Here is a 25,094-nt window from a genome sequence, read left to right as displayed (position 1 = left end):
TTAAATCCTACCGCTCGTGCCATATTAGTAGCCTCTGGTTTCCTGATTGATAGTGTTGGATTTCTTTGGAGAAATCCTGCTAGCCAATCTTTTCCTGCCATCTTTGAAGTCTTACAAAATCGATGGTCGATCTTCATTTTTTCAGCAAAATCAAAAGCAAGCCGCCGTACATCAATAGGTGTGAGGCCAAACAGAGCCTTTTCCATTGCAAGGATATGAGAAACTAACATAGCCTCAAGATTTTCATCAAAGTCTGGTCTGAAACGACCTAGCAGTGCTGCCCCAGGATTCTTGACTTTCCCATCCCGATGTCGTCTAAGAGTTTTGCAAGGGATGCCATAATTTTTGGAAACAGTTTTTAGTGGTGTTCCATCCCGAATTGCTTGCAACGCATCCTGTAGAACTCTGGTCCCATACGAAGCACGGTTTGTCTTCCTTTGGTATACACGTGGCATCTCTTACCTGAAGCACACACAAAAAAAAAAAACTATAGTTTATTTAATTAAGCTGAAGAAAATAGACAACAAGCATATAAGTTATCATACAATAATCTGTAATACGGAACATAGTATAGTAAAACCAATAAAGCAAGTAATTATAAACACCCAATACTAATGAGGGTTAAAAAGCCCCCACGTGGAGTAAAAAGCCCCCTAGTGGGCTTCTTGACCCACAACACAGTAGGCCTTTTACCCCAAACGCCATATTGGTGTAAACGAAACACCACAACTAAACAGCACTATATTCAATTGTGAAATGCACTGCAAAGCAATCTTACGTTCCTAACCTCTCTATCTATACCCACAATGTTAATATTGCATGCAAAGCATATGCACAAGATATCACAAACATATCCCTATACTTACATGAAATGTGGTCAAAGGAGAAAAACACGTGCTGCTTCCTTCCCCGGTCATCTGCTACTGATTTGTTAGTGTAGGGAAATGCCACCAGATGGTGTTGATCCCTTGATCAGCTGACTAGGATGAATAAGTAGATAATAGAGGAGGAACAAGGGGGGGGCCTTTTACCCCACTCTACCCTACACATTAACTGGTTCTTTGAAAGCCGTGAAAAAAAAAAAAAAAAAAACAGGGAAGTGAGTATGGATGTGAAAAAGTCGCTGCATGACGGTATTGTGATATTAACTCTAACTTATGGAGGTGAAGCTTGGATCTTGCTAGAAGGACACAAGTCAAGAGTGAGAGCAGTGGAAATGAGCTACCTGGTATTTGAGAGGAGCATGTGGGATTACGTGGAGAGAATGACACATGAGGAAGTGAAGGAGCGTTGTGGTATGGATGTAGATGTGACAGAAAGCGTTAGGAGAAATACATGAGGTGGTTTGGCAATGTGGAGAGGATGTAGGGCAAGAGACTGACGAGGAGAGTGAATGCGAGTGATGTGGAGGGGGGCTGAGAGATGGGGAAGCCGAGGATGAGATGGGTGGGAGGAGTGGAGAGGTATATGAGAGAGGGAGGGTGTGAGCTGGTAACAGGTCAGTGAAATAGCGTTGGACAAAGCGACATGGAGGCGATTGGTTTGGGGCCACCCCTTATGGGATTGAGGCGTCTGGCAATAGATAGATAGATAGACCATAGCTACACTGTGGTAGGTGGTGGCGACCATCATCCACTCACTCAGTAAAGTGCTGCCTACTTCTTCCTTCACCTTTATCATTCTTTTCCTGTTATTGCAATCCTCTCGTCCTATTTCGCTCATCTTTCCTGTCGTTTTTTTATTACTCTTTTTTCCTTTTCAGGTGGCTTTACATTTTGTGACAAACGTAATGGTTTCCTGTATGCCAGGAAACCATTTACAACGCTGGGTGGTAACCATATAACCAACCCACCCGTGTTCCCTACGTGACAATTGGGTTGGCGGAGGTTTAGTGCCCCTCTCCGTAAAACAACTAACGGCCACCCCTTAAGGGATTATGGTGTCTGGCTATAAATTACGTATTTAGAGTATATAGATAGATAGACAGATAGATTGTATGCTTGATTATTTGACCGACTGACTGATAGATAGATAGATAGATAGACAGATAGATAGATAGACAGATAGATAGAAAGACAGACAGATATACACTGAGAGAGAGAGAGAGAGAGATTAAATACGCACGTGGTTGTGATGGAGGTGTGAGGTGGAATGAGGGCTGGTGTGCTGGTGACCCCGCCCCCCGCACACACACACACACACACACACACACGCACGCACACACACAGAAACCTTCACCCATTAGGCAAGTCAAGGCCGCCAACGATTTGACGCCGATAATGTTGTGGTAGTACAGCGGTATATTAATGGGGAGAGAGAGAGAGAGAGAGAGAGAGAGAGAGAGAGAGAGAGAGAGAGAGAATGTTGGCAATCTACCTTAAAACTGAAGGAATACAAACAAAGAAGGAATACAAGCCGTATCCAGTGTAAGGGCTATATACCGTAGATAAGAGAGTAAGGCAACACCGCGGCACAGACTAAATGGGTCGCTGAGAAAAGGAGCGCTGATGGCACGAAAATACTCTAACTCCACCCAATTAAAAGATCTGTATAACACACACACACACACACACACACACACACACACACACACACACACACAAGAAAACATGACAACTATACTCCCTACACAACAAACCGAAAAAAAAAAAAAAAAAAAGGTCGGTTCAGCACACCCAGCGCACGAGAAGCCGATGTTCCAGGCTCAGTAATGTAATATCTGCAAGAGAGACGCGAAGAACGGAAACTCGAAGCTCCAAAAATTGAGGGCAATTGAAATGTAAAAAGCGGAAAAAAAAAAAAAAAAAGTAGTTTGCCTTTTTCCATCCCATCATTTTTTTTTCCTTGTTAAAGCCAAATGATTGAATTCAGACCTGGAGTGACTTTTTCAGCGGCAGGGTTAGATATATCAGCAGCAGAGTTAGCAGGATTAGATATATCAGCAGCAGAGTTAGATATAGGAACAGAGTCAGATACAGCAGCAGAGTTTGACAGCCTTCACTAACGAATTCAGAAAGAGAGATCTTTCCCGAGCTGTATAATATCATCGGTTGGAGGTAGGAATGATGTGTAAAAATTTATCGTGCCAGTGAACAGGTGAGAGAGAGAGAGAGAGAGAGAGAGAGAGAGGGAGGCACTTAACCCAGCTGTCTGCCAGTAATCTACCAGCCATAGCATTATCCAGTACCTACCATAATTCTGTATCGACCAGTGTATAAACATATTCAAATTACCGCCTTAGTCTACCTCACATAGCAGGTTCCCTACACCCTATTCATTACCTTTTTTTTTTTTTTTTTTTCTTACACATCACCTTTTTTGACATACTACACCGTGTTAGTCTCATCTATGGTGTTTATACCAGTAAAGTGCGCTTTGTGAGTGCGTGACCGGTGAGCGAACGCCATGTTATCACAATTTCCCTCTGATATACAGAGACAGGATTGTCAAGTTTGTTATTTCTCGAAATCGAGTCATAAACATTGGTTATGTCGTTTCCATGGTAACATCGATAAGGTCTGAATATTCAACGGCGTATCGATTTATTACGAAAGAAACTCAAACGCGTTGTTTTAAACTTGGCTCCCAGTTAAATAGAAGAATCGCATCGTACGAACCGCGCGAAATATACACAATGGACGAATAGTTCAGTGGACTACGGCATACTGTCGGCTACCAATCGCAAGATGTAAGAAGCAGGGCGTTCCCGGGAGTGAATTCTCCCTGGATGTTTTTCGGCTATTGATTAAATTTAGATTCGCCCACTGAGTATTGTGGAGCACACACTATGAAGCGAAGAAAACCAAAGCTAATCTACCTCAGGGTTTGTTTGGCCAACATAGGTTCCAACGGCAGGTGAGAGCTATTGTAAGGCGAGGCGCCATGGCATTCATCACAAGCGCAATGCTAAATTCTACACTCTCGCTGCCAACCTGCCATGTCGACGAAAATGAAACGATAAAGACTGAGTTATTGATGAGATGATTAAACCCAGAAATGAGGGTGTTTCCCTTGGTGATTTCACCATCAAAGCATAACAAATACACTAATGTAAAATTAATGGCAGAATCTTCGATTTTTAATTGCTAGAGTTGATGCCGAAAAAAAAAAAAAAAAAAAAACTGTTATGCCGGAAAATCTTTTTTAATTTCCATTCGTAACTGAGGTGTTCACTGATTAGAGCCAAACACTCCCTTGGAAAACTCGAGATTCCAGGGGGTAGCCTACGCCTTTATGAATGAGTTTTTAGTTGATAACAAAATTTATTGAATGAATGCATCACATGCAACAAGAATTTCAACTCTGCTTCACATAGGAGTAAAGCTATTAGTTTCTGCACAGCGTGACGGTCGGGTCGGGCCGGGTTTGACCGGGCCGCTCATCTCCAAGCTTAAATGAGCGTAAACATTGCTCGGTCGCTTGTAATAATTTTATTATGGACATGGTTTGCAACTATTCCTACAAGATAATATGATTTGTATGGTAAGAAATGATTCGCCAAGAAAGAGGTGTTAGGAAAACTCAGAAGCAATTCTTAATACTGCCATCCCTTCAGCCAGTGCCGAATATTGCCCCTCGAACAATGTAGGTGGCCGAGGCTAGGATACTATAACCAAGAACATACTGTACATCCTACAAACACACGGTGCTTTGCGATATAATGTTCCTGTTAGCAGTCGTAGCTCAACAGAATCAGGGCAGGATCTGTGTGCTGGCAGACTCTCTTAGTAGGACCCCGACGACGCCCACCATGCTCGTCAGGGGAGGGACGCCCACTGTGCTCTCTTCCCCGACGAGCATGGTGGGCGTCGTCGGGGTCCTACCTGGGAAATCTGCCGGCACACAGATCCTGCCCCAATTCTGTTGAGTGCTGGTCCAGGTGGGGGGTAATGCGGTAGAGCAACATACCTCTAGTTGATTCTGTTGAGGGGAAGTGGGGTGCGTGGTGGTTGGAGACTTATGTCCGCCTTGTCCTGATCGCTCGTTCACTTCTTGCGTGTCTGTATGGTCTCCCCTTGGTACTACCCCATACCCATCTCGCATTTCACCACTGTCGCGGCTTAAGAAGTCACGTCCTCATGACTGGAGGTGGTACACATTAGAGGAAGTGGTGGTGGTGAGGACAGGTGTACTGTAGGTGGTGAGAACATGCCTGACTAGTTGAATATCTCTGTCAAGGTCTCCCGTTGGGTCACAGATTGTGAAATGTTCTCTTACAGTGCTGGGGAGGATCCTTCTACTGCCTCATGTAGGACCGGGACGACGCCCACTGTACTCATCAGGGAGGGAACACCCAACGTGCTTCCCTCACCTGCAGCTCCCGCCCCAGCAGGACCGTGGCGACGCCCACCGTGCTCACCAGGGAGAGGACGTTCACGGTGCTCCTCTCGCCTAGCAGAACCGCGGCTGTGCCCACCATGCCAGTCGAGGAGGCGCCATCCACTGTATGGACCTCGCCTATGAGGCCTAGGACAACAGTGGAAGGCCCAAGGGAAGGAAGAACCTTCGAGCACACCACAGGGGACAGAGCAGGCTCCCCTGTGGAGTCACTGCTGGAAGAAGTCTGGAGTGGCCCGATAGTGAGTCCTGGGGTACACTCATTACCACCAGCGTCCCTAAATCATCAGTCACTGTCGGACTCCCAAAGGAGGTGTGACCGCAGACACCAGATGAAGAGGGACACCCCCAGAACTCCCGGTCGAGACCTCCCTAGACAAGCCGGGAAACTGTCCTCCACTAAGGGCAGGCACAAGGAAGCTCGCCTACTGGACCCGTTCGGCCCCAGCCTCAAGGGCCAACACACCGACAGAGGCCCCTCCAGTGAAAGGCCTTGCTCTACGCCGGCCAGCAGCCCTCGCTCGACAATCCAGAGTAAAATAGTGATCCCACGCCCCTTCAGAGAGTGCACACCTGACAAGGCACCTCCCACACCTGGGTGCCACCTTTAGTCATCTTACCAGCCCAGTAGTCTCAGACTCAGATCCTTATAATTCGTATAGTGTGTGTCATCCATCATATTGTGCTGTGTCAAGTCACTATTCTTTGTGGGTAATATATGTGTAAGACTGGTTAGCGTGTGGTTTTAAGCCCTGTTCCTTTGGTTGCATGCTCTGGACCCGGTCTTAGAAAGAACCCAATATCGGACCCACATACTCAGAGAGCAAGAAGCTGATCTCTGAGCACGTGGCATAACAAGATAACGTTAGATTCGTAGCACCTACTCTTTAGCGATTTATTCTTCTTTTTTTTTATGCGAGGAAGAAGGAACCAAAGGCCATGAGCCTGCAGTAACAGTTCCCTCCAAGAGAAAAACAAAATACAATAGAGAGCCAAATTCAAGAACAGATCATTTGGAGATGCCTGGACACACTGCGTTTGAAAGACTGGAGATCATAGGCAGCAGGAAATACAGACATAGGGAGACAGTTCCAGAGCTGACCTGTTGCATAAATGAAAGACTGGGAGTAACGGTTAACTCTTGCATTAGAGAGTTGGACAGAAAAGGGATGAGAGTTTGCTGCCAGACGGGTGCTACGTGCCCGTCGTAGAGGTGGAGGAATGCAAGCAGACAGTTCAGAGGAGCAGTGACCATTAAAGTAGCGATAGAAAAGAGATAAAGATGCAACAGTGCGGCGAAGAGACAGAGGTTGAAGGGAGTCAGTAAGAGAAGGAGAGTTAATGAGACGAAAAGCCTTTGACTCCACCCTATTGAGAAGAGCTGTATGTGGGGAGCCTCCCCACACATGAGAGTTGTACTCCACACAGGGGCGGATAAAACCCCTGTATAGAGTCAACAATTGTGCAGGGGTAAAGAACGAGCGGAGTCGGCATGTTACACCTCAGAAAAATGTGCCATTTTAAAGATGAATCTTAACCCGTCACGTCCCGAGGTTTTCCGCACCTCCGACATCCCCCAGTCCCGAGGCATTTTCGAAATTTTTTTTTTTGGCTAAAACCTTCGCTTTTGGTGAGAAACATCGAAAATTCATAGAGAAATCGCTCACCTGAGGTTTAAAGTGCCCAATCCAGGTAGGAGTTCCTCCTTACCTGAGTGGGTTTTCTAACATGCTGGCACCAAAGAAAACGAGTTCTATGGGAGGGTAACTATTTTATCCACTCATAAACGGTATTTATTTATTTACTTGGTACGAATGTATATGTAGTATGACAGTATATTGGTTTTCAAGCAGTAATAAAGGCATTATAAGCATTGTTTCACTCACTAACTAATCACCATACCTGACCTATTTTTGCCACACTACCTGATCATTATTTCTGGCTGTTTCTTCTTCTAATGCTATGTAAACATTGTCCTCCACATTGTCATCGATTGGGGAATCACTCTGGCCCTGAATAACTTTACTAGCCAGGTCACTGGTAACAGGTCCTTTGCCAAGACAATGGAGTGAGGGGGGGAGGGGGGAGGTTATGCAGTGTAAGGCATTGTCCCTGCTTGGTATCTTGTACAGGAATAGAGGAAGGTGTCCCGTGTATACATACGAAAAATCATGTGCGAAAATTGAAAATTGTGCAAATTAGGTACCTTGCAATTGCACGACGTACTGGTACGTCGCCGGGACTGGCAAATGCAAATCGTGGTGACGTACCCATACGTCGTCGGGACGGGGCGGGTTAAGAGACTTTGATACGCCTCTTTATATTGTCTTACAATTTATTATGCATACAACACGTTTATAACGTGAGCTACATAACTTCTAAGGCTGTCACAGTAGAGATAACTGATACATTTCAGTCCAGTCAACGCTACAAGGTTTTATTCACGTGGCTATGAGTCCCAGGAGCCTGAAGAGTGTTATGCTACGTGTTCAGGGTCAACTTCTTGTCCTCTGAACATGAGCAGCTGAGCCGCGGTTCTCTTCGAGACCGGGTCTAGAGCATGCAGCTAGAGGAACGGGCCATAAAAACTTGGGTTAACCAACCTTACATGTATATTGCCTTAGTAACAACAGAATATTGAACACAGTATGAACACTATACACGGTACAGGTAAAAGGCACAATAAGACAGGTGGACTCTGGTTCGGGCTGCTGAGGACTTGGGCTGCTCAAAGGTGTCGTCAGGTGTGCCCTGCCGCAGGAGCATGGGACCACTGCCAGGGGCCAGGTTGTCCAGAGTGGGTTGCTGGGCGGCATGGAAGGAGGCCCTTCTCTAGTGGGGCCTCGGTGGGGAGAGCGGCCCTCGGGGCTGGGGCCAAACAGAGTGAGCAGGCGAGCTTACTTGCACCCGCTCCTGGAGGAGGATTGCTTGCCGTTGGGGCTGGGGAGGTCACGCCCCGGAGTCCTGGGGGCACCCCTGGGTGATTGGGGGCTGTGGTCTTACCCAGGTGGAGTCGCCATCAGGGGCTGCCTGCAGCATCCCTTCCTCCTGGAGTCCGACAGCGAGGGACATGCTGCAGGGGGTAGTAGCTGAGAAGCATAGGGTGGCTGACTTCTCCTCCACATGGATGGTGATCATCGTGGCGCTACCAGGGACTGTGGCGAGTGCTGGCCCAGCTGGAGAGTAGTCTGCCAGGGCAGCGTTCTCTTGTCTGGCTCCGTTGAGGGGAAGAGGGACGCAAGGTTGTAGGGGACATAGGCCCATCTTGACTGGGCCCTTCGCACTCCCTATGTACCTCCCTGTGGTCTCCCCCTGGGGTGGGTGTTGTGACACCCTGTCCGTGGTTCCTCCATGGGGTGGGTATTTCACCATTATCAGTGGGTAAAAATCACGTCCCCATGGCTGGAGGTGTAGGTGTCTGAGGTGGTGGTCCAGTGGATCGGTGTGAGGTGGCAGAGGAGGGTGCTCCAGTGATGCGTGTGTGGGCTTGGTTCCTGATGCTGGGCGTAGGTGATGTGGAGGGTGGAGGTCTGCGGTGTCTTCAGGAGGCAGAGGAGGTGAGGTGTTCCTCGGATACATTGGCATTTTCCCTGGGCAGGGGTCCAGGTCATGCAGTGTTTTTTCATCTCTGGTGGTGGTGAGCGGCCAATGTCTCCTGGCTGAATGCTGGCGAATGGTGAGGTGGCCTGAGTTTTATGGGATTGCCGAGGGCAGGTGCAAATCCTCTCCCTGGAGGATTGGGTCAGTGGAAGTTTCCAATGCACCTGGTGTATCCTTAGTGTTTTGGGGTCGTGTTGGCTGTGGTGGGGGTGCGATGGAGTTGTTTAGGTGATGCTGGGGGTAAGGGTGAGGGTGTGGTTGCATACCTGGCTGGTGGGCAGGAGAGGCGGCCGGATATGGTTGTGGTGGTGGTGAGGACAGGTGTGTGTGGTGAGGAGCTGGGGCCATGTGGTGCGGCAGCCGGGCATGGATGGGTGGTTGATTGTTTCAGTGGTGGAGTTGGGTGTTAGGGAGAGGAGTCGTGGCAGTGGTGGGAGATGAGGGGCTGGTGTGTGGTCTGGCGTAGGTCGTAGTTGTGGAGCAGGGGATGGATGGGAAAGAAAATTGTGTGGGTGTAGGGGTGGCAGTGGGTGGTGTGTGGTGTTGGTGACGTGGTGGGGTGACCCAGGGGTGGGTGGGGGGTCTCCTGGTTGGGTGGCTGGGCCTTTGTGTTCTGTGGTGGCAGCGTGGTGGCGGGAGGTGAGGTGTCAGGTGAAATCACTGGGAGTGCATCGGGGGCCCATGGGGATGGTGTGGAGTGGGTGGAGGGTGGGGTGGGGGAGGTGACTGTGGAAGGGGGAGTGGGTGAGGGTGAGAAGGAGGGTGTGATATAGCAGGTGTATGAGGAGATGTGTGATCTGTGGTGGCAGGTGGTGGTGGGATGGCGTGGTGGGTGAGGGAGTGAGTGCGACGTGGTTGGGAGGTGTCAGGTGGGGGGCGAAATAGTCATATGTGGTAGTAGCGGTAGGTGCGCTGGGTGTTATGATACTGGACAGTAACTTGGTAGGGATTGGGGATGTTGATAATGGTGTAGGGTCCTACGAACCGTGGTAAGATCTTGTTTAGGATCGGTAATTGCACTAGTACTACCGAGTCTCCTGCCTTGTAGGGGTTGGATGGTTTGATGGGTTGTAAGTCCTGGTGTTTTTGCAAGTGGTGCAGTCGGCTCTTGAGGTGGTGAAGGGGGTCGGACGTGGGAGACATGGAGGGGGGCTGGAAGTGGTGTCGTAGGGGTAGGAGGAGGGGGGTTTCTCCAAATACCCGTTTGTGGAGAGTGATGCCATCTTCTTGGAGGCAGGTGTTCATCCCCCACTGTATAATTTTTATGCGCGCTGGCCAGTCTCCACTTTTTGTTTCTTCTATTTGAGACTGCACCTGGTTGAGAATGGTGCGGTGGCTTCTCTCACATATTCCATTCCCTTGGGGCCAGTAGGGAGAGAAGTGGGAGATTCGGCAGCCAAAGATGGTGGCGAGTTCTTTCCATATCTTGCTGGTAAATTACGGGGTGTTGTCTGAGTGAAGGGCTTGGGGGATGCCAAAGTAGGGGAAGATGTGGCAGGCGAGTGCGTTGGCCATGGCCACGGCATGGTGTTCCTTGGCTGGGCAGGTGATAAGAAATTTCAAGTAAGTGTCCACAAAGGTAATGATGTACTTGTAGCTGGCTTTAAGTGGTAGGGGACCAATTACATCCACAGACAACAGTTGCCATGGTTTATGGGCGATGATGTTCCCTGATGGGCCAGGTGTTTGGGTGATGTCCTTGTCTATCGCACAGGCCCGGCAGGCCTGGATGGCTTGTTTGGCCAGATTGGAGGGGCCGAGCGTCCAGTAAATATCGTTAAATACTTGCAGTAGCTTCTTGGTGCTGAGATGGATGCCGTTGTCTGAGTGTAGGTGAGTCATTGTGTCGAGGGCAGTGTCAGGGTCGAGCACTATATGTCTGGCCTGAGTGAACAGGTGATCACTATACCGGCGGAGCTTAGAGAATACCTGAGGTGGTATCCAGTGGGGGTGATCTTTATTCTGCCACTGGTGTAGGAGGCTGGAGGTGGCACTGATGGAGTTGATTGGCAGGTGGGACAAGGCTTCGGCATTGGTGTGTAATTTGCTGGGTTGATAGGAGATCTCGAAGTTGAATTCCTCGAGAGTTTCCCTCCAGCTGATCAGTTGGGCATTGTGGGTGAGGGACTAGCATTGCCATTGCAGGGACTGGTGGTCTGTTATGATGCTGACATATGTGCTGGAGAGGAAGGCTCGGAAGTGCTCCAATGCCTAAGCATTCTCGTTTGGTGGCTGTGTAGTTTTTCTCAGCTTGGTTGAGGGTGCGGCTGGCACAGGCAATTATGTGCTCTCACCGTTCTTGGACCTGGGCGAGGACAGAGCTGATCCCCACTAGGGACATGTCAGTATGTAGGTGAAAGGGCAGGGTGTAGTTGGGGAATGCGATGATCGGAGCGGTGATGAGTTTGGTTTTGAGGGTGTGGAATGGTGTGACTCGATCGTCGGTCCAGCTGAAAGGCTCGCCCTTTTAAGTCATGTTGTGGAGGAATTTTGTGACGTTGGCGAATCCTTGTATGAAGTGCCAGTAGTAAGATGTGAGCCCAAGAAAGGAGTGCACTTCATGGACATCTCGTGGTAGGAGGAGGTCTGCAATAGCCCACAGCTTGTCTGGGTCGGGTGCCATGCCTTCCTTTGAGATGATGTGCCCCAGGAAGGAGATGGACCATTCAGCCAGGATGCACTTTGAAGGTCTGAGCTTAAGTCCCGCCTGGCAGATGTGCAGGAAGACTTGTTTGAGGCGCTGAAGGTGGTCGGCCCATGTCTGGCTGAAAATGATTACGTCGTCCAGGTACGCCACGCAGATCTCCCAGGTGAGGCCACTGAGGACTGGCTCCATTAGTCGGGAAAACGTAGCAGGGGTGTTGCAGAGTCCAAATGGGAGGACGCTGAATTCACAATGTTTCCCGTTACTGGTTGAGAAGGCTGTTTTTCCTCTGTCGTCTGAGTGTATGGGGACTTGCCAATATCCTGATTGTAGGTCTAAGGTGGAGAACCAGGATGCCCTATATAGGGAGTCGAGGAAGTCGTCTATCCTGGGTAGGGGGGTGGCATCCTCTGTGGTCACATCATTTAGTTGTTGATAATCCACACAGAAGCGCATGGTGCCATCATTCTTTTTGACCAGGACGACTGGAAAGGACCATAGGCTGATGGATGGAGAAATGATGCCAGCATTGAGCATTTCCTGGACATGCTGGTCTCCCTCAGCCCGTTGTTTGGGGTTTTTCTGCCATGATAGTTGGCAAATAGGTGGTCCTGTGGTGTGGATCTCGTGTGTCACGTACGTGGTGTGGCCGATGTCTGCTGGTCCCAACGAAAAAAGGTCTTGAAAGTCCAGGAGGAGGCGTTGGAGGCTGTCAGCCTGGTGGAGTGAGAGGTGTTCAGGTAGGGAGGGTAGGGTGGCAGAGGAGGAGTGGGGTGCACAACGCTCGGCTTCCTCCATTTCTCTGACCACTAATCCTCTGGGGAGGGTTAGGGGGGTGGTGAAGATGTTGGCAACACATACTGCCCCGAGGTGAGGGGGGAGGAAGGTGGGGAACAGTAGGTAGAAGTCTCCAAGTGGTAGGCTAGGGGAGAACAAGATGGAGGTTCCATTGGGTCTGTTCAGGTGTCGCCAGGCCTCATGTTGGGGGGAAGATGGTCAGGGCAGAGGCAATGGTTGCGGGGAAGGTGGGGTGTGGAAAAGCGGGGGGGCAGGAGGGGTAGAGAGCAGGGTGGAGGACATGGCAGGGGGGGATAGGGCGAGGGAGGGGGTGGGGGTGTGCATGTGCAGAGTGGCTAGGAGGTGGGATCTGGAGGCTTCCAAAAGTGGAGACGTCACTTGTGACAGTCGATGCTGGTATGTAGCTTCTGTAGGAGGTCCAGCCCCAAGTAGCCATCGTAGGCACGGCAGGTCGAGTTGAAAATGATGAACTTGTGTTAGGTGGATACTTGCTGGTGGATACCGGCATGTAGGGCCCAAGTTTCCCCACGTATTGGCAGGGGGCCATCCCCCGCATCTATGAGGTGAGCTGAGGTGGGGAGAAGTGGGCTGAAAGCCAAGATGTGACGGGAGTAAAAGCGGCTGTAGGGGCAGGATCTGGAAGCTCCTATGTTGACCAGTAGCCTCGCTTTTACCTCATTCAGTCTCACCTTGATGTAGACTGGGGGCCGGTATTTCTGTGAGATGGCCCCCACCACCGTGGGGAGGTGCGGGGACAGTCCTAAAACACCAGCTGTTGTGGGGCGTCTTCCTTTTCGGGCTCCACCTCCCCGGGGTCGGCGTAGTCGGTGGATGAGTTGTCGTCCTCGGCGTCCATGTTGTCTAGTGAAGAGACATTGTGGCGCCCTTGGGTGGTTGTCCTGCACCAGGCAGCCTTCAGCTGCTCACAGATATCGTGGGTAGGGCATCTGTGGCTGCAGGCAGAGAATTCCCACGGGTTGATTGAGATAACATCAATATTCTCCTTGGGGGTGGGGTGCCTCTTGGTAGGGTGTGCCCTGGGTATGGTGGGTGTTGCATGGGTGGGGGGCATCTGTGGTTTGGGGTGTGGTGTTGTCCTCTATGTGGGGAATTTAATGACTGCACCGATGTGCTGTGGGGTGGAGCAGGTGGCTAGGAAATGTCACTCTAGCTGGACATCTTTGCTGAGGTCACCCGTTGGGTCATATATCATAAAATGTTCCCTTATGGTGCTGGAGGGGAACCTCAACAGTTTTTTTTTTTTTTTATCCGAGGAAGAAGGAACCAAAGGCCATGAGCCTGCAATAACAGCTCCTTCCAAGAGAAAAACAAAACACAAGAGAGAGGCAAATTCAAGAGCCGATCATTTCAAGATGCTTGGATACACTGCATTTGAAAGACTGGAGATCATAGGAAGTAGGAAATACAGTCAGAGGGAGACAGTTCCAGAGTTGACCTGTTGCATAAATGAAGGACTGGGAGTAATGGTTAACTCATGCATTAGAAAGTTGGAAAAAGGGATGAGAGTTTGCTGCTAGACAGGTGCTATGCACCTGTCGTAGAGGTGGAGGAATGCATGCAGACAGTTCAGAGGGGCAGTGACCGCTGAAGCAGTGATAGAAAAGAGATGAAGATGCAACAATGCGGCGAAGAGACAGAGGTTGAAGGGAGTAAGAGGAGGGGAGTTAATGAGATGAAAAGCCTTTGACTCCACCCTATTGAGAAGAGCTGTATGTGGGGAGCCTCCCCACACATAAGAGTTGAGTTGTACTGCACACAGGGGCAGATAAAACCCCTGTATAGAGTCAACAATTGTGCAGGGGTAAAGAAGGAATGGATTAGGCTCAGCACACCTAATCTCTTGCAAGCAGATTTTACAAGAGATGTAATATGATCTTTCCAAGATAAGTCCCGTGTAAATGAAACCCCAAGCATGTTCATGGATGATGCAGGATTAACCTGAATACAGTATTATTAAACATTAGCGGGCATACCTGTGGAAGATTTTGTCAGGTGGAAGATTTTAGGTGTAAGAACTGAGTCTTAGATGCATTAAGAACAACCAGATTATTTTTACCCCAGTCAGAGATACGAGCCAAGTCAGACATTAGGTGTGCATAGCCTCATCCCTTGTTTGTTGAAGTGACTGCTGAGATGGGCGTTGTGGGAACCGAATGGAAAGGTGAAGGGTGGAGTCATCAGCGTATGAGTGGATAGGGTTAGATGTACAGCTTAGAAGGTCATTAATGAATAAAAGTGTTATGCTGGGTGTTTTTAGTCCGACCTCTCGTCCTAAAAACGCCCGCGACTGAGCGGGGTCCTCTTTCCGGACCGGAAGTAAAGCACAAACAAAGGAACAGGGCATAAAAACTCAGCAGTATACCTTAGCACATCTATTGTCTTAATTCAAACACCTTACAATACAAAGACAAAGAGACACTGGATACAGAATGGACAGGGTGACAGAGTTGCGTTTCAGATACAAAGTGTACACAAGCACAACAGTGATGTTGAGGGACAAATGCAATGATAGTCACATACATAGATATTGTCAGTCACTCCAGCACGGCATAGGTGTTGGGTGTAGGGCACAACTGTCATTTAATATATTCAACAGGATACACTGTACGTGAATGGAATAAAGGGTCAGATTGGTTAATATTACTATATACACTATGTAGAGCGCGAGCCACAGCACACGGAATTGTCACTTAACCGCGGCGAAACTATTTCACTGGTTCTGTCTCTGCTGGCTGGTCTCAGTCTATCTCGGGGCGCCACTAGTATAGACAAATCATTTCCATATATCCAGTTGCCTTACTATTCATGCTCACTGACCCTCGATTTCTGCCCTTGTATTTATATGCACTTCGTCACTTTATGTTATATTCTTATGGTTCCACTGTCACTTTCACTTCTGTCTCATTCACTTAAACTTGGGCACGACTTGGGAGGTGCGTTTAAGTCGCCACTAGGCCCCTGTTTCCTGGGGTTAACAGGGGTGGCACATGGGCGTGGGAGGGGGCCCTTCTGGAGAGCCCTCCTGCAGGAGAAAACATACGGCCCTCAGGGGCGTCACTGCCCGGGCCTGCTTCATCCGTGGGGTGCAGGGAGACCCTCCCGTCTGGGGGCCTCGACCTGATAGGTGGCCCTTGGGGCTGGGGCCAAACAGCTTCAGGAGGCGGGCCTGCCGCCTCTCACTCTGGGCGGAGGGCCAACGGGGAGCAAGGCCTGTGCGGTCCTGCTTTGGGGCCCGCTGGCTGGCCCTGGGAGGCCAGATGCTGTGGTTGCCTACAGAATGGGGCACCATCAAGAGTAGACTGTGGCACCTCTTCTGTTGGGCGTCCGTCAGGGGCCGTCGTCGTCCTGGGGTAGGCCGGGACAGGACCTCGCCACCACTCCTGGAATGGCAGCACCTACGGGGAACCACACCTGGAGGGAGAGAGTAAAAGGGCGTCCCACGCAGCCGAGAGGTAGTGAGCCGGGTGCGCAAGGGACCTTCTCCTCCAGGTGAACCCTAGAGACTGGAGGTGAAGGGCGTACTGTGGCTGCTCCTTCCCCCACATTGACGGTGCCCATTGTGGCGGTTCCACAGTCTCTAAGGGTTGCAGCAGAAGGGCGTACTGTGGCCACTCCTTCCCTGGTATGTACTGTGACCGTGACCACGGTGCTGCTCCCGAAGGAGGAGAGGCAGATGAGGGGCATACTGTGGCCGTTCCCTCCCCGACACGTATTGTGGCCGTGGTCGTGGTTCCACTCCTTCCTTTGCCAGTCGGTGCACTCTCAATAGCTAAGGCTCTGAGGACGTCTCCAGATCTGGCTGTAGCTGAGGGGCGTACTGTGGCAGCTCCCTCCCCAGTACGTACTGTGTCCGTGACCATGGTGCTACAGGGGGAAACAACTGAGGGGCATACTGTGGCCGCTCCCTCCCCGGTACGTTCTGTGTCCATGACCGCGGTGTTGTTTGGGACTAAATCTGGAGCAGTCCCACCCTGAACCTGGTGAGGGCTGCTCCGTTCGTAAGGACATCTCTCATTTCTGCGTTGTTGTCATTGGGTCGGTAGAAAGGAAGAGGGACTCCAGGTAGGGGTGCCCCGGTGCCCTTCTCGCCCTGGGTCAGTCTCACCCTGACCTGACCCACCGTGGTTTCCTCCTGGGGTGGTGTTGGGGCTGTGGCTCAGCAGCGGGATGGGTGGTCCGGTGGCAGCGAAGGTGTGTATTTTAAAAAGGAAGAGAGTTGGTGATAGGACAGAGCCCTGAGGAACACCATTGTTGATAGATCTAGGAGAAGAACGATGGCTGTCTACAACAGTGGCTATAGAACGACCAGAAAGGAAGCTAGCGATGAAGACACAGATAGAAGGATAGAAACTGTAAGAGGGCAGTTTGGAAATTAAAGATGTGTGCCAGACTCGATCGAAAGCCTTTGAGATGTCAAGTGCAATGGCAAAGCTTTCGCCAAAGTCCCGAAAGGAGGATGACCAGGAGTCTGAAAGGTAGGTGAGAAGATCACCAGTGGAGCGTCCCTGAGGAAACCCATACTGACAATCAGAAAGAAGGTTGTGATAGGAAAGATGCCTTAATATTCTTCTATTAAGAATTGACTGGAAAACTTTTGAAATATAGGATGTTAAAGCAATTGGACGATAGTTAGAGGGTTGGGAATGGTCACCCTTCTTTGGGACTGGCTGAATGAGAGCAAACTTCCAGCAAGAAGGAAAGGTACAAGTTGACAGACAAAGGCGAAAAAGTTTACCTACACAGGGTGTAAGCACAGAAGCACAGTTATTGAGAACAACAAGAGGGACTCCATCAGGCCCATATGCCTTGTTAGTATTGAGGCCAGTGATGGCAGAAAATAAATCAGCTGAAGAAATTTTAATGTCAGCCATGAGGAAGTCAGAGGGGGGAAGTGATGGAGGAACAGCACCGGAATCGTCTAAGGTGGAATTGGAGGAGAAAGTCTGAGCAAAGAGATTTGCTTTATCAGTAGAAGAAATAGCTACAGAACCAACAGAGTAGAAAAGGGGAGGGAAGGATGATGAGGTAATGTTGTTAGAAAGGTTTTTGGCAAAGTGCCAGAAGGAGCGGGAAGAATTCGAGTTGGAGAGTTGAGAGCATTTAGTACGGATGAAATTATTTATAGCAGAGCGAAGAACAGAGCACGATTCCAGGCAAAAACATAAAGATGATGTGATTCAAGGGTGGGTTGGCTGTTCCCGGGTGGCTGCGCCGGTCTCCAGGTAAGTGGCGGCGACAAGTCGCCTGGCCTGGATGAGTGTGTTGTCCAGGTTGCCATTGTAGGTGAGGGTGTTGAGCTGCGACAAAGTTACAACTTTCCCCAAGGATGGCATGGCTGCCTGAATCACAGTTTGGGCGAATTACGCCCATATCAGCTCCGGGACGATCTTGGTGGCAATACTTGACACTGCTTTGTCCAGGTGAGGCAGGGTAACTGCTATCTTCTCCCTGTCGTGATTGAATCCTATGTCTAGCAGTGGCTTAACCATGGACAGGTATATGTTAATATCGTATTGTTTGGGGTCAAACTCTGGCATCTGTACGTGTGGTTTGGCCGCCATTTTTCTAAACTTTCCCTTATGTTCCTCGTTGCGCTCTGACCGGATCAAGAACCGTCGCTAGCCACCAGTGTCAGGGGGCAACTTTTTGTCCTCTGAACACGAGTGACTGGGCTGGGGTTCCCTTCATGACTGGGTCTAAAGCATGCAACTAGAGGAACAGGGCCTAAAAACTCAGGTCAACCAACCTTGTACGTATATTGCCTTAGTAACAACACAATACGGAACACAGTATTAACACTATACACTGTACAGGTAAAAGGCACAATAACACAGGTGGGCTCTGGTTTGGGCTGCTGGGGACTTGGGCTGCTTACAGGTGTCACCCAAGTGTGGGAGGGATCTCGTCAGGTGTGCCCTCCCGCAGGAGGCATGGGACCACTGCCAGGGGCGAGGTCGTCTGGAGTGGGCTGCTGGGTGGCGTGGAGGGAGGCCCTCGGGTCTGGGGCCGAACAGAGCGAGCAGGTGCGCTTACTTGTGCCCGCTCCTGGAGGATGACTGTTTGCCTATGGGGCTGGGGAGGTCACGCCCCTGGGGGCACCCCTAGGTGACTGGGGGCTGTGGTCTCCCTTGGATCGAGTTGCCGTCAGGAGCTGCCTGCGGTGTCTCTTTCTCCTGGAGTCCGACAGTGAGGGGCATTGTCGAGGCACTGGCTGCAGGGAACAGATCCCCAGGCTCACCATGGGGCCTCGCCAGATCTCCTCCAGCTGCAACTCTGCCGGGGGACTGCCTCTGTGGGGAGAGAGAGAAGGGTGTCCTACTCGGCCTCTGGATGGATGGTGAGAGAAGCAAGGGACGTCCTCCGTGAGGGGAGACACAGGGGCAGCAGACAAGGGACATACAGTGGCTGATCCCTCCCCAGCACAGATGGTGGCCATCACTATGGTCCTGCTACCCCTGGGACAGCAGGTGAAGGGTGTACGGTGGCCGACCCTTCCCCAGCACAGACATTGGCTGTCATTGCGGTCCTGTTCCCTAAGGAGGTGGCAGACGAAGGACGGATGGTGGCTGATCCTTCCCCGGTGTAGAAGGTGGCCATCGCTGCAGTTCTGCCCTTCTCGTGACAGCAGAGAGACTCACGGTGGCTGATCTCTCCCCGGTGTGGACAGTGGCTGTCACCACAGTGCTGTTCCCAGCGAAGGCTGCAGGTGAAGGGCATACGGTGGCTGACTCTTCCCCGGAGCGGATGGCGGCCGTCGCTGCAGTCCTGCAGGGGGTAGTAGCTGAGAAGCGTACGGTGGCTGACTTCTCCCCCATGCAGATGGTGGCTGTCATCGCGGTGCTACCTGAGACTGTATTACTACAAGTCCCACCCCGATCCTGGCGAGTGCTGGCCCGGCTGGAGAGTAGTCTGCCAGGGCGGCGTTCTCTTGTCTGGCTCCGATGAGGGGAAGAGGAGCGCTAGGAAGTGGGGGACATAGGCTTGTCTTGACTGGGCCCTTCGCGCGCCCTATACGCTTCCCTGTGGTCTCCCCTTGGGATAGGTGTGGCTCTTCCATGGGGTGGGTGTTGCGCCATCCCCCCCATGGTCTCCCGTTGGGGTAGCTATTTCAGAGTTTCAAAATGTAAAATGAAATTTAAATTATTTAAGCAGTAGCGGCTACAAAGTGAACCCTGACAATCAGATTAGGTTCCCGGAGGACATCAAGGCCAAGGTGATGTCATGAAGCAGTTCCTCCGCGTCATGGGTCAAATTTGTCGCCTGTAATCCCCCGCTGGTGAGAAAAGCCGCCCCGGCTTTTCAAGACACCGTTGACCACCAGTGCATAGTTAGTCATCCCTGCAGGGCTCCGCTTCCCAGTGTTCCACATCCATCAGAGGAGGGTGTATTAACTTCAGGGCTTCTCTACCCTTCAGTCTAAGAACTTATGGAACCATCCACTTACTCTGCTAGACTTACTGCAACAGACAGTACTATATACTTAAAGAAATACAAGTTGGAGATTTAGTGGTAATCATAGACCTATACATAATACCTGAGGGTTTGACTTTTTTTTTTTGCTACATTCTAGCAGGATGAGAAATATTGATCTGGCAACACTGCTTTGTGACAGTCCTGAGTAAACAACAACAACAGTGTTGGGTGGCTGCTGTGGCAGGACCTGTGGTTGTTATGTTCTTAATGTGACTTAAAACTAGCATTCTCGGTGTTAGTAAAAGGGTTGTATTTGTTCTCTGTCATTATTAAAGAAGAGGTTAGTTGCCGTTAATAATGGAAGTTAAAAAGCGGGTGAAGATCAGTACAATGCTGAACCGAGTGGCTCCTAAAATTATACCTTCAGTTAGGTGAGTTTGTAAGTGAGTGTAGGTAGGTGGCTGCCACTGTAACTGTTGGACAATAGAATCATGTGTCATTTTATGGAGTACTACTAGTACAGTCGTTTTAGTGTATAAGTAATGATGGTACAAAGAGTAATCGTGGTAAACATTCACTTTATTTGAAGCAGTACCGTAGAAGCACCTTACCAAATCAGTTCTTCATGATAGTCCATTATATTTTTCTGATTATTTCTGGGGCAGTAATTAAATGTTTCATACCAGTACAGAATCAGTTTCCCTATTGTTTGTAGCCACATTCTGCTGTGTCAACTCATGCGACTCACAGGGTAATGGCACAAGGGACTGCCCTAACCTGTTTAACTTAACCTAACTTAACTGTACCTAATAATTAAATCTAACCTAACCCAGCAACTAGTTAGGGAAGTTGGGAAAGAACACCACTTTTGAGTGCATTGATTAGACAGTAATAGGTATGGCTTAAGGAATGTGATGGTAACTGTGGGAAATTTTTCAGAAAGAAAAGGTAATTTACCACCCCAAAAATAGTCAGGAAAATACAGAAAACAAAAACTGGATGAATATGAACTGGTAAGGTCCTACTGCTACAAGTAAAGTGTTCATTTAGTGTAATAGTCATTCCTTATACAAGAGTTGGGTCAAGTTTTATTTTAGACCTAAGGGGCATCACCAGAAGGAGCTTATCAATCACTATCTTTTTTTTTTTTTTTTTTTTTTTTTTTAAGCTTTAATATCATTCTGTTTTGTAGTTATAACTGATTTTTGTTTAAGAGAAGTTGATTGATACAGTAATACTTGAATGTGACCACTCCTATCACACTTTTTGATTACTACGGCAATACTTGAATGTGACCACTCCCACCACACTTTTCTCTGTTCCCCAAGAGAAACTGTAGACAAATGAATCTGATACATGCTAATAAGTAAGAGCATTGATGCACCTCCAGTCTTTCAAACTTGCTGTTGTTTCAAGTACCGTATTAGCTAATCATTCTGAAAGCCAACACAACCTAACGATCTAATGACCAAACCTGAACTAAAGCTCTCCCAACTTAACTAACTTCACCAAACCTAACCTAACACCTTGATCTAACTAATCCTAGCACAGAAGGAAAGAATACAAAATGCAGTGCATGGATTTGACAATTTGAAATGATACTCTTGTTTAGAAACATATAATGACAACAAAGATTGGTTCGCCTATAGTATATACGTCATAAAGGCCGTGTAGACAGCATGGTAAGAACTCAGGAATGGTTATTATAGAAAACTGTCCATCCATTAACGAAAATCAGTGTCACAGCTGCAAAGTACACTCCCAGTTATCCATCATCGCAATAACAGCCCAGTGCAGTATCCAACACTGCCAGCTCAAATCTATCAAAGCAGTATCCAGTGAAATTATGCAATATCCAGCACCAGAATGGGGCGTAAGTGGCAGTTCTATGCAAAATCCAGTGTTGAGGTGTATCAGCTGGCTCTTAAATGGTGCAGTAGCCAACTAGCGTTGTATTATTGTATGGTACCGGTATCATTATTTTATTGTATTGTATGCTTAACTTTCATCTTTTACTCCTGGGAAAGTTTTTAGGAAAGAGGTTCGAGACATAGTAATGCAATATCCAGCTCGACACCAAATAGTGAGCTAATGGGGGGGTACTGTGCAATATCTGGCATTTTGCTTTAACTGGGTTAGGGCTTGGCTGATATATGCCGGATAATTGAGAGTTACAGAATTACCGGTATACCAGTTGCTAGAAGAAATCTTTAAGGATGTCAGAATGACTGGTAAACTTCATCTGGCAATGCCCCTAAACTAACATTGTACCAGTACATCAGGTAGTTGGAGCTTATTTTTCTTTTCTTTTTCTCAGCAGAGAAGGTAGCTAGAATTACTAACACGAAGAGGATTGTGTTGTTCCATTGTGTTTCTTATGATCCCCAAAACTTTCAGGTGTAATGTCGAACCTCTCCAGTTGAAAAAAAATAAAAAAGTCTCCTAAGGTAAATATAATAATTTGGTGACAATAGACATTGTTAATTTTTTAGTTTGTTAAAAATGGCCTTGCAGTATTTTTTTTACTCTTCCTCAACATTTTCTCCTCAAAGTAGGAAGAGGTGGCCATCGTTATGACTTTTCCTTTGGCAGTGTGTTTGTGTAGTATCATTGATAAAGGCTCCAACATACTGTACTTGCATGCGTCAGCCTTGGTCACCGAATGGCAGCTCACTACACTGCTTCACCTCTGGCAGCCTCGCTATTCAGTCCTATATCCTTGAGGTCACATTTTGTGACTACGTCCCAGGTCCTTTTTTGGTCATCCTCTCTCAACCTTACCCTTGATGTTCATACCTCTGCATCATCACATCATATCCAAACCATCTGAGTCTACCCCTCCCCATAACAATAGCATACATTCTACATTCCAGTCCCATCCTTCCTTTCATCTTGTCTGTCACAATCCTAGCCCTTCCCTCAGGCCATTCAAGGATTCACTACACATCTACGGTATCTGATTGCCATTTCTGTAAGTTTAAACCAGTGAATATCCTCTATCTTTATTGCCCACTGTCATACACCATTACACTCCTAACACACACTGCATATAAGGATCCCTTAGCCTAGAGGGAGAGCTCTCTTAGTGTTAGGTGAGGCAACAGATCACTGAACTTCCTCCATCTACACCATTCCCTAGCCACAGTAATAGCTCCAGCCTCGCCTCCAACACATATGTACCATGTTTCCAAAATAACAAAACTCCTCCATACATTCATGAGACTCCAGCAAGATCAGTCCTTTCACACCTGTCAATTGCTGCTTGCTCTCCCTGACACAGTGCATGCACACAATCAGCATCGTTTCACAGCATACCGTACCTCTAGTACCACTACATTTCTTATTCAGCCACATATCACACACACAGCACAAGATGGAGTTACTTCCCATACCCTTTTGGCAAACTAAACATAACCCCACTCTGATTGCTTTGACAGTACCGCTACCAGCCCTAGATTTATCATCACTTTTGTTTTGTCCGCTACACAAAGCCTTGTACCCCATCATGCCTCTCCACTTCCTAAATCCTCTGCTGCCCTCTTATTCTCTGCAGTCAGCACTAAGTCATCAGGATACAACATCTCCCATGGGAGTCTACTTCTGAAGTCATGTCAGAGAGCATCAAACACCATGACAAACAATAAGGGGCTCAAGACTGACCCTTGATGCACACCAGCAATTACAAGAAAATTGTCACTCAGATCCATATTCATTCTCACTTGGGTGCAAGCACCCACATACATAGCCATGACTACTCTTACCATCCACTCTCCCAATCCTAAGCTTTCTCATTGCCCACTTCACCACCTCACTAGGGACTGTTAAAGGCCTTCTCCAAATCAACAGAAACCAAAGTTTCTATGCAAAATTCCTTTTGTTTCCTGTATATTTTTACTGAAGCAGTCAGACAATGAATATGGCATTAGTGGCATAAACCTGAACTGCATCTCATCTATATTCACCCTTTCCCTTACCATACCTTCTAGGACTCTCATTACTTTCATTATCTGTTCCAAAAGTTTTATGCTTCTATAATTTCCTCCCTCCAGGACAACACTGATCTCCATGTACACATTTAAAATCACACTCTTCAGTCAGTCATCTGGGACAACACACCCATATATAACTGAATTGATCAAAGCAGTACCGGTACCATAACTAAACCCACTCCATTGTCTACTGAGACCTTCAACATTGCAACAATCAACCCAGACACACCCACCACCTTCCCCACCTGCATCCTACCTGTTGCCCTGCTCATGGTAGCTACAGTAGCAGCATCAAAGGCCAATGGCCAAACACCACATCTGATGACTTCAGACCTTCACTGTTCCAGTCAAACTTCACATTCAGGTTCCATTTATAATGCTCTCTCCAGGTGTCTTTAATTTTCTGATTACCCACCACTACCTTTCCTTTGTCATTCTTATCACTCTGCTTACCTGTTTTCCCTTTTCATCCGATTTGCCACCTGAAATACCACATTCTTCCTACTGACACAACCTAAGTTATCCTATAAAGGTCTTAGACTCAGAGTTTGTCCTGTATACCTCCTTTCTGGCCATATGCTTGGCAGCATATTCCTCTGTTACCATCCCTTTCTGTTCCTGGAAAAATCTCCTTTTCCACTTAGCTGTGGCTTCTACATCCTCATCCCACCACCATCTTACTGTACTTTATGCTTTACAGGTCCCCTTGTCCATTCACACACTGAATCTGTAACTCTCCAGAGACTGTTTTTGAGACCCCCGTAGTGCTCATTAACACTTATGTCTATAACTCCCTGCTCAGTCACGATAGCAAAGGGGGATGGTCAGGGTATCCTGAGGACTAGTGAAACGGGAGCTCAAGCTCTCCCTATCACCAGCCATCCCATCCTCCTCGGAGTACAGCCCTGAACAGCTGGTGCTTCAGCTAACTCGCTACCAAGGTTTTATTTTTGTCAAAGCTACAGTTGACCCTCACTATAATGGACCCTCGTATAGTGGATATCATATTTAACAAACACCGCCAAACTTCCATTGGTTTTAATGATCAATGTCCGTTAACTAGGGCACAGTTGGTCGCAGTACATGTGTTTCCTACCCTCTTTACTCCAACCGAACCTGAAATTTCCCTCTCCTCATTGTGACTGTTGAGTTGTAATAACAGACGATAGTGATACTATACTAGTCATGAAGAAATGCTATGACAAGGATGTGAAATAAGCTGTAGAAGGGCAGAATTATTACCCATGTTAGTGTAAAATGGGTGTAGTTTACATTTTTAGTACTAGAGTATG

The 25,094-nt window shown here is 48.5% G+C and overlaps 1 protein-coding gene across 1 annotated transcript in view; it reads left to right on the top strand.

Annotated features, from left to right (window-relative positions):
• Positions 1–20,170: 20,170 nt before the first annotated feature.
• Positions 20,171–25,094, top strand: part of PIG-Z (phosphatidylinositol glycan anchor biosynthesis class Z) — a 34,950-nt gene continuing 30,026 nt past the window's right edge. The window contains exon 1 of the mRNA XM_080278093.1: positions 20,171–20,244. Within this exon, the coding sequence (XP_080134219.1) occupies positions 20,171–20,244 (74 nt within the window). The remainder of the gene's footprint in view (positions 20,245–25,094) is intronic.

The sequence above is a fragment of the Coenobita brevimanus genome, chromosome 72, assembly GCF_032717465.1.
Source record: "Coenobita brevimanus isolate Jiangsu-jjx chromosome 72, ASM3271746v2, whole genome shotgun sequence".
NCBI lineage: Eukaryota > Metazoa > Arthropoda > Malacostraca > Decapoda > Coenobitidae > Coenobita > Coenobita brevimanus.
The sequence above is the reverse complement of the archived record's forward strand: the minus strand, read 5'-3'. Positions and strand labels throughout refer to the sequence as shown.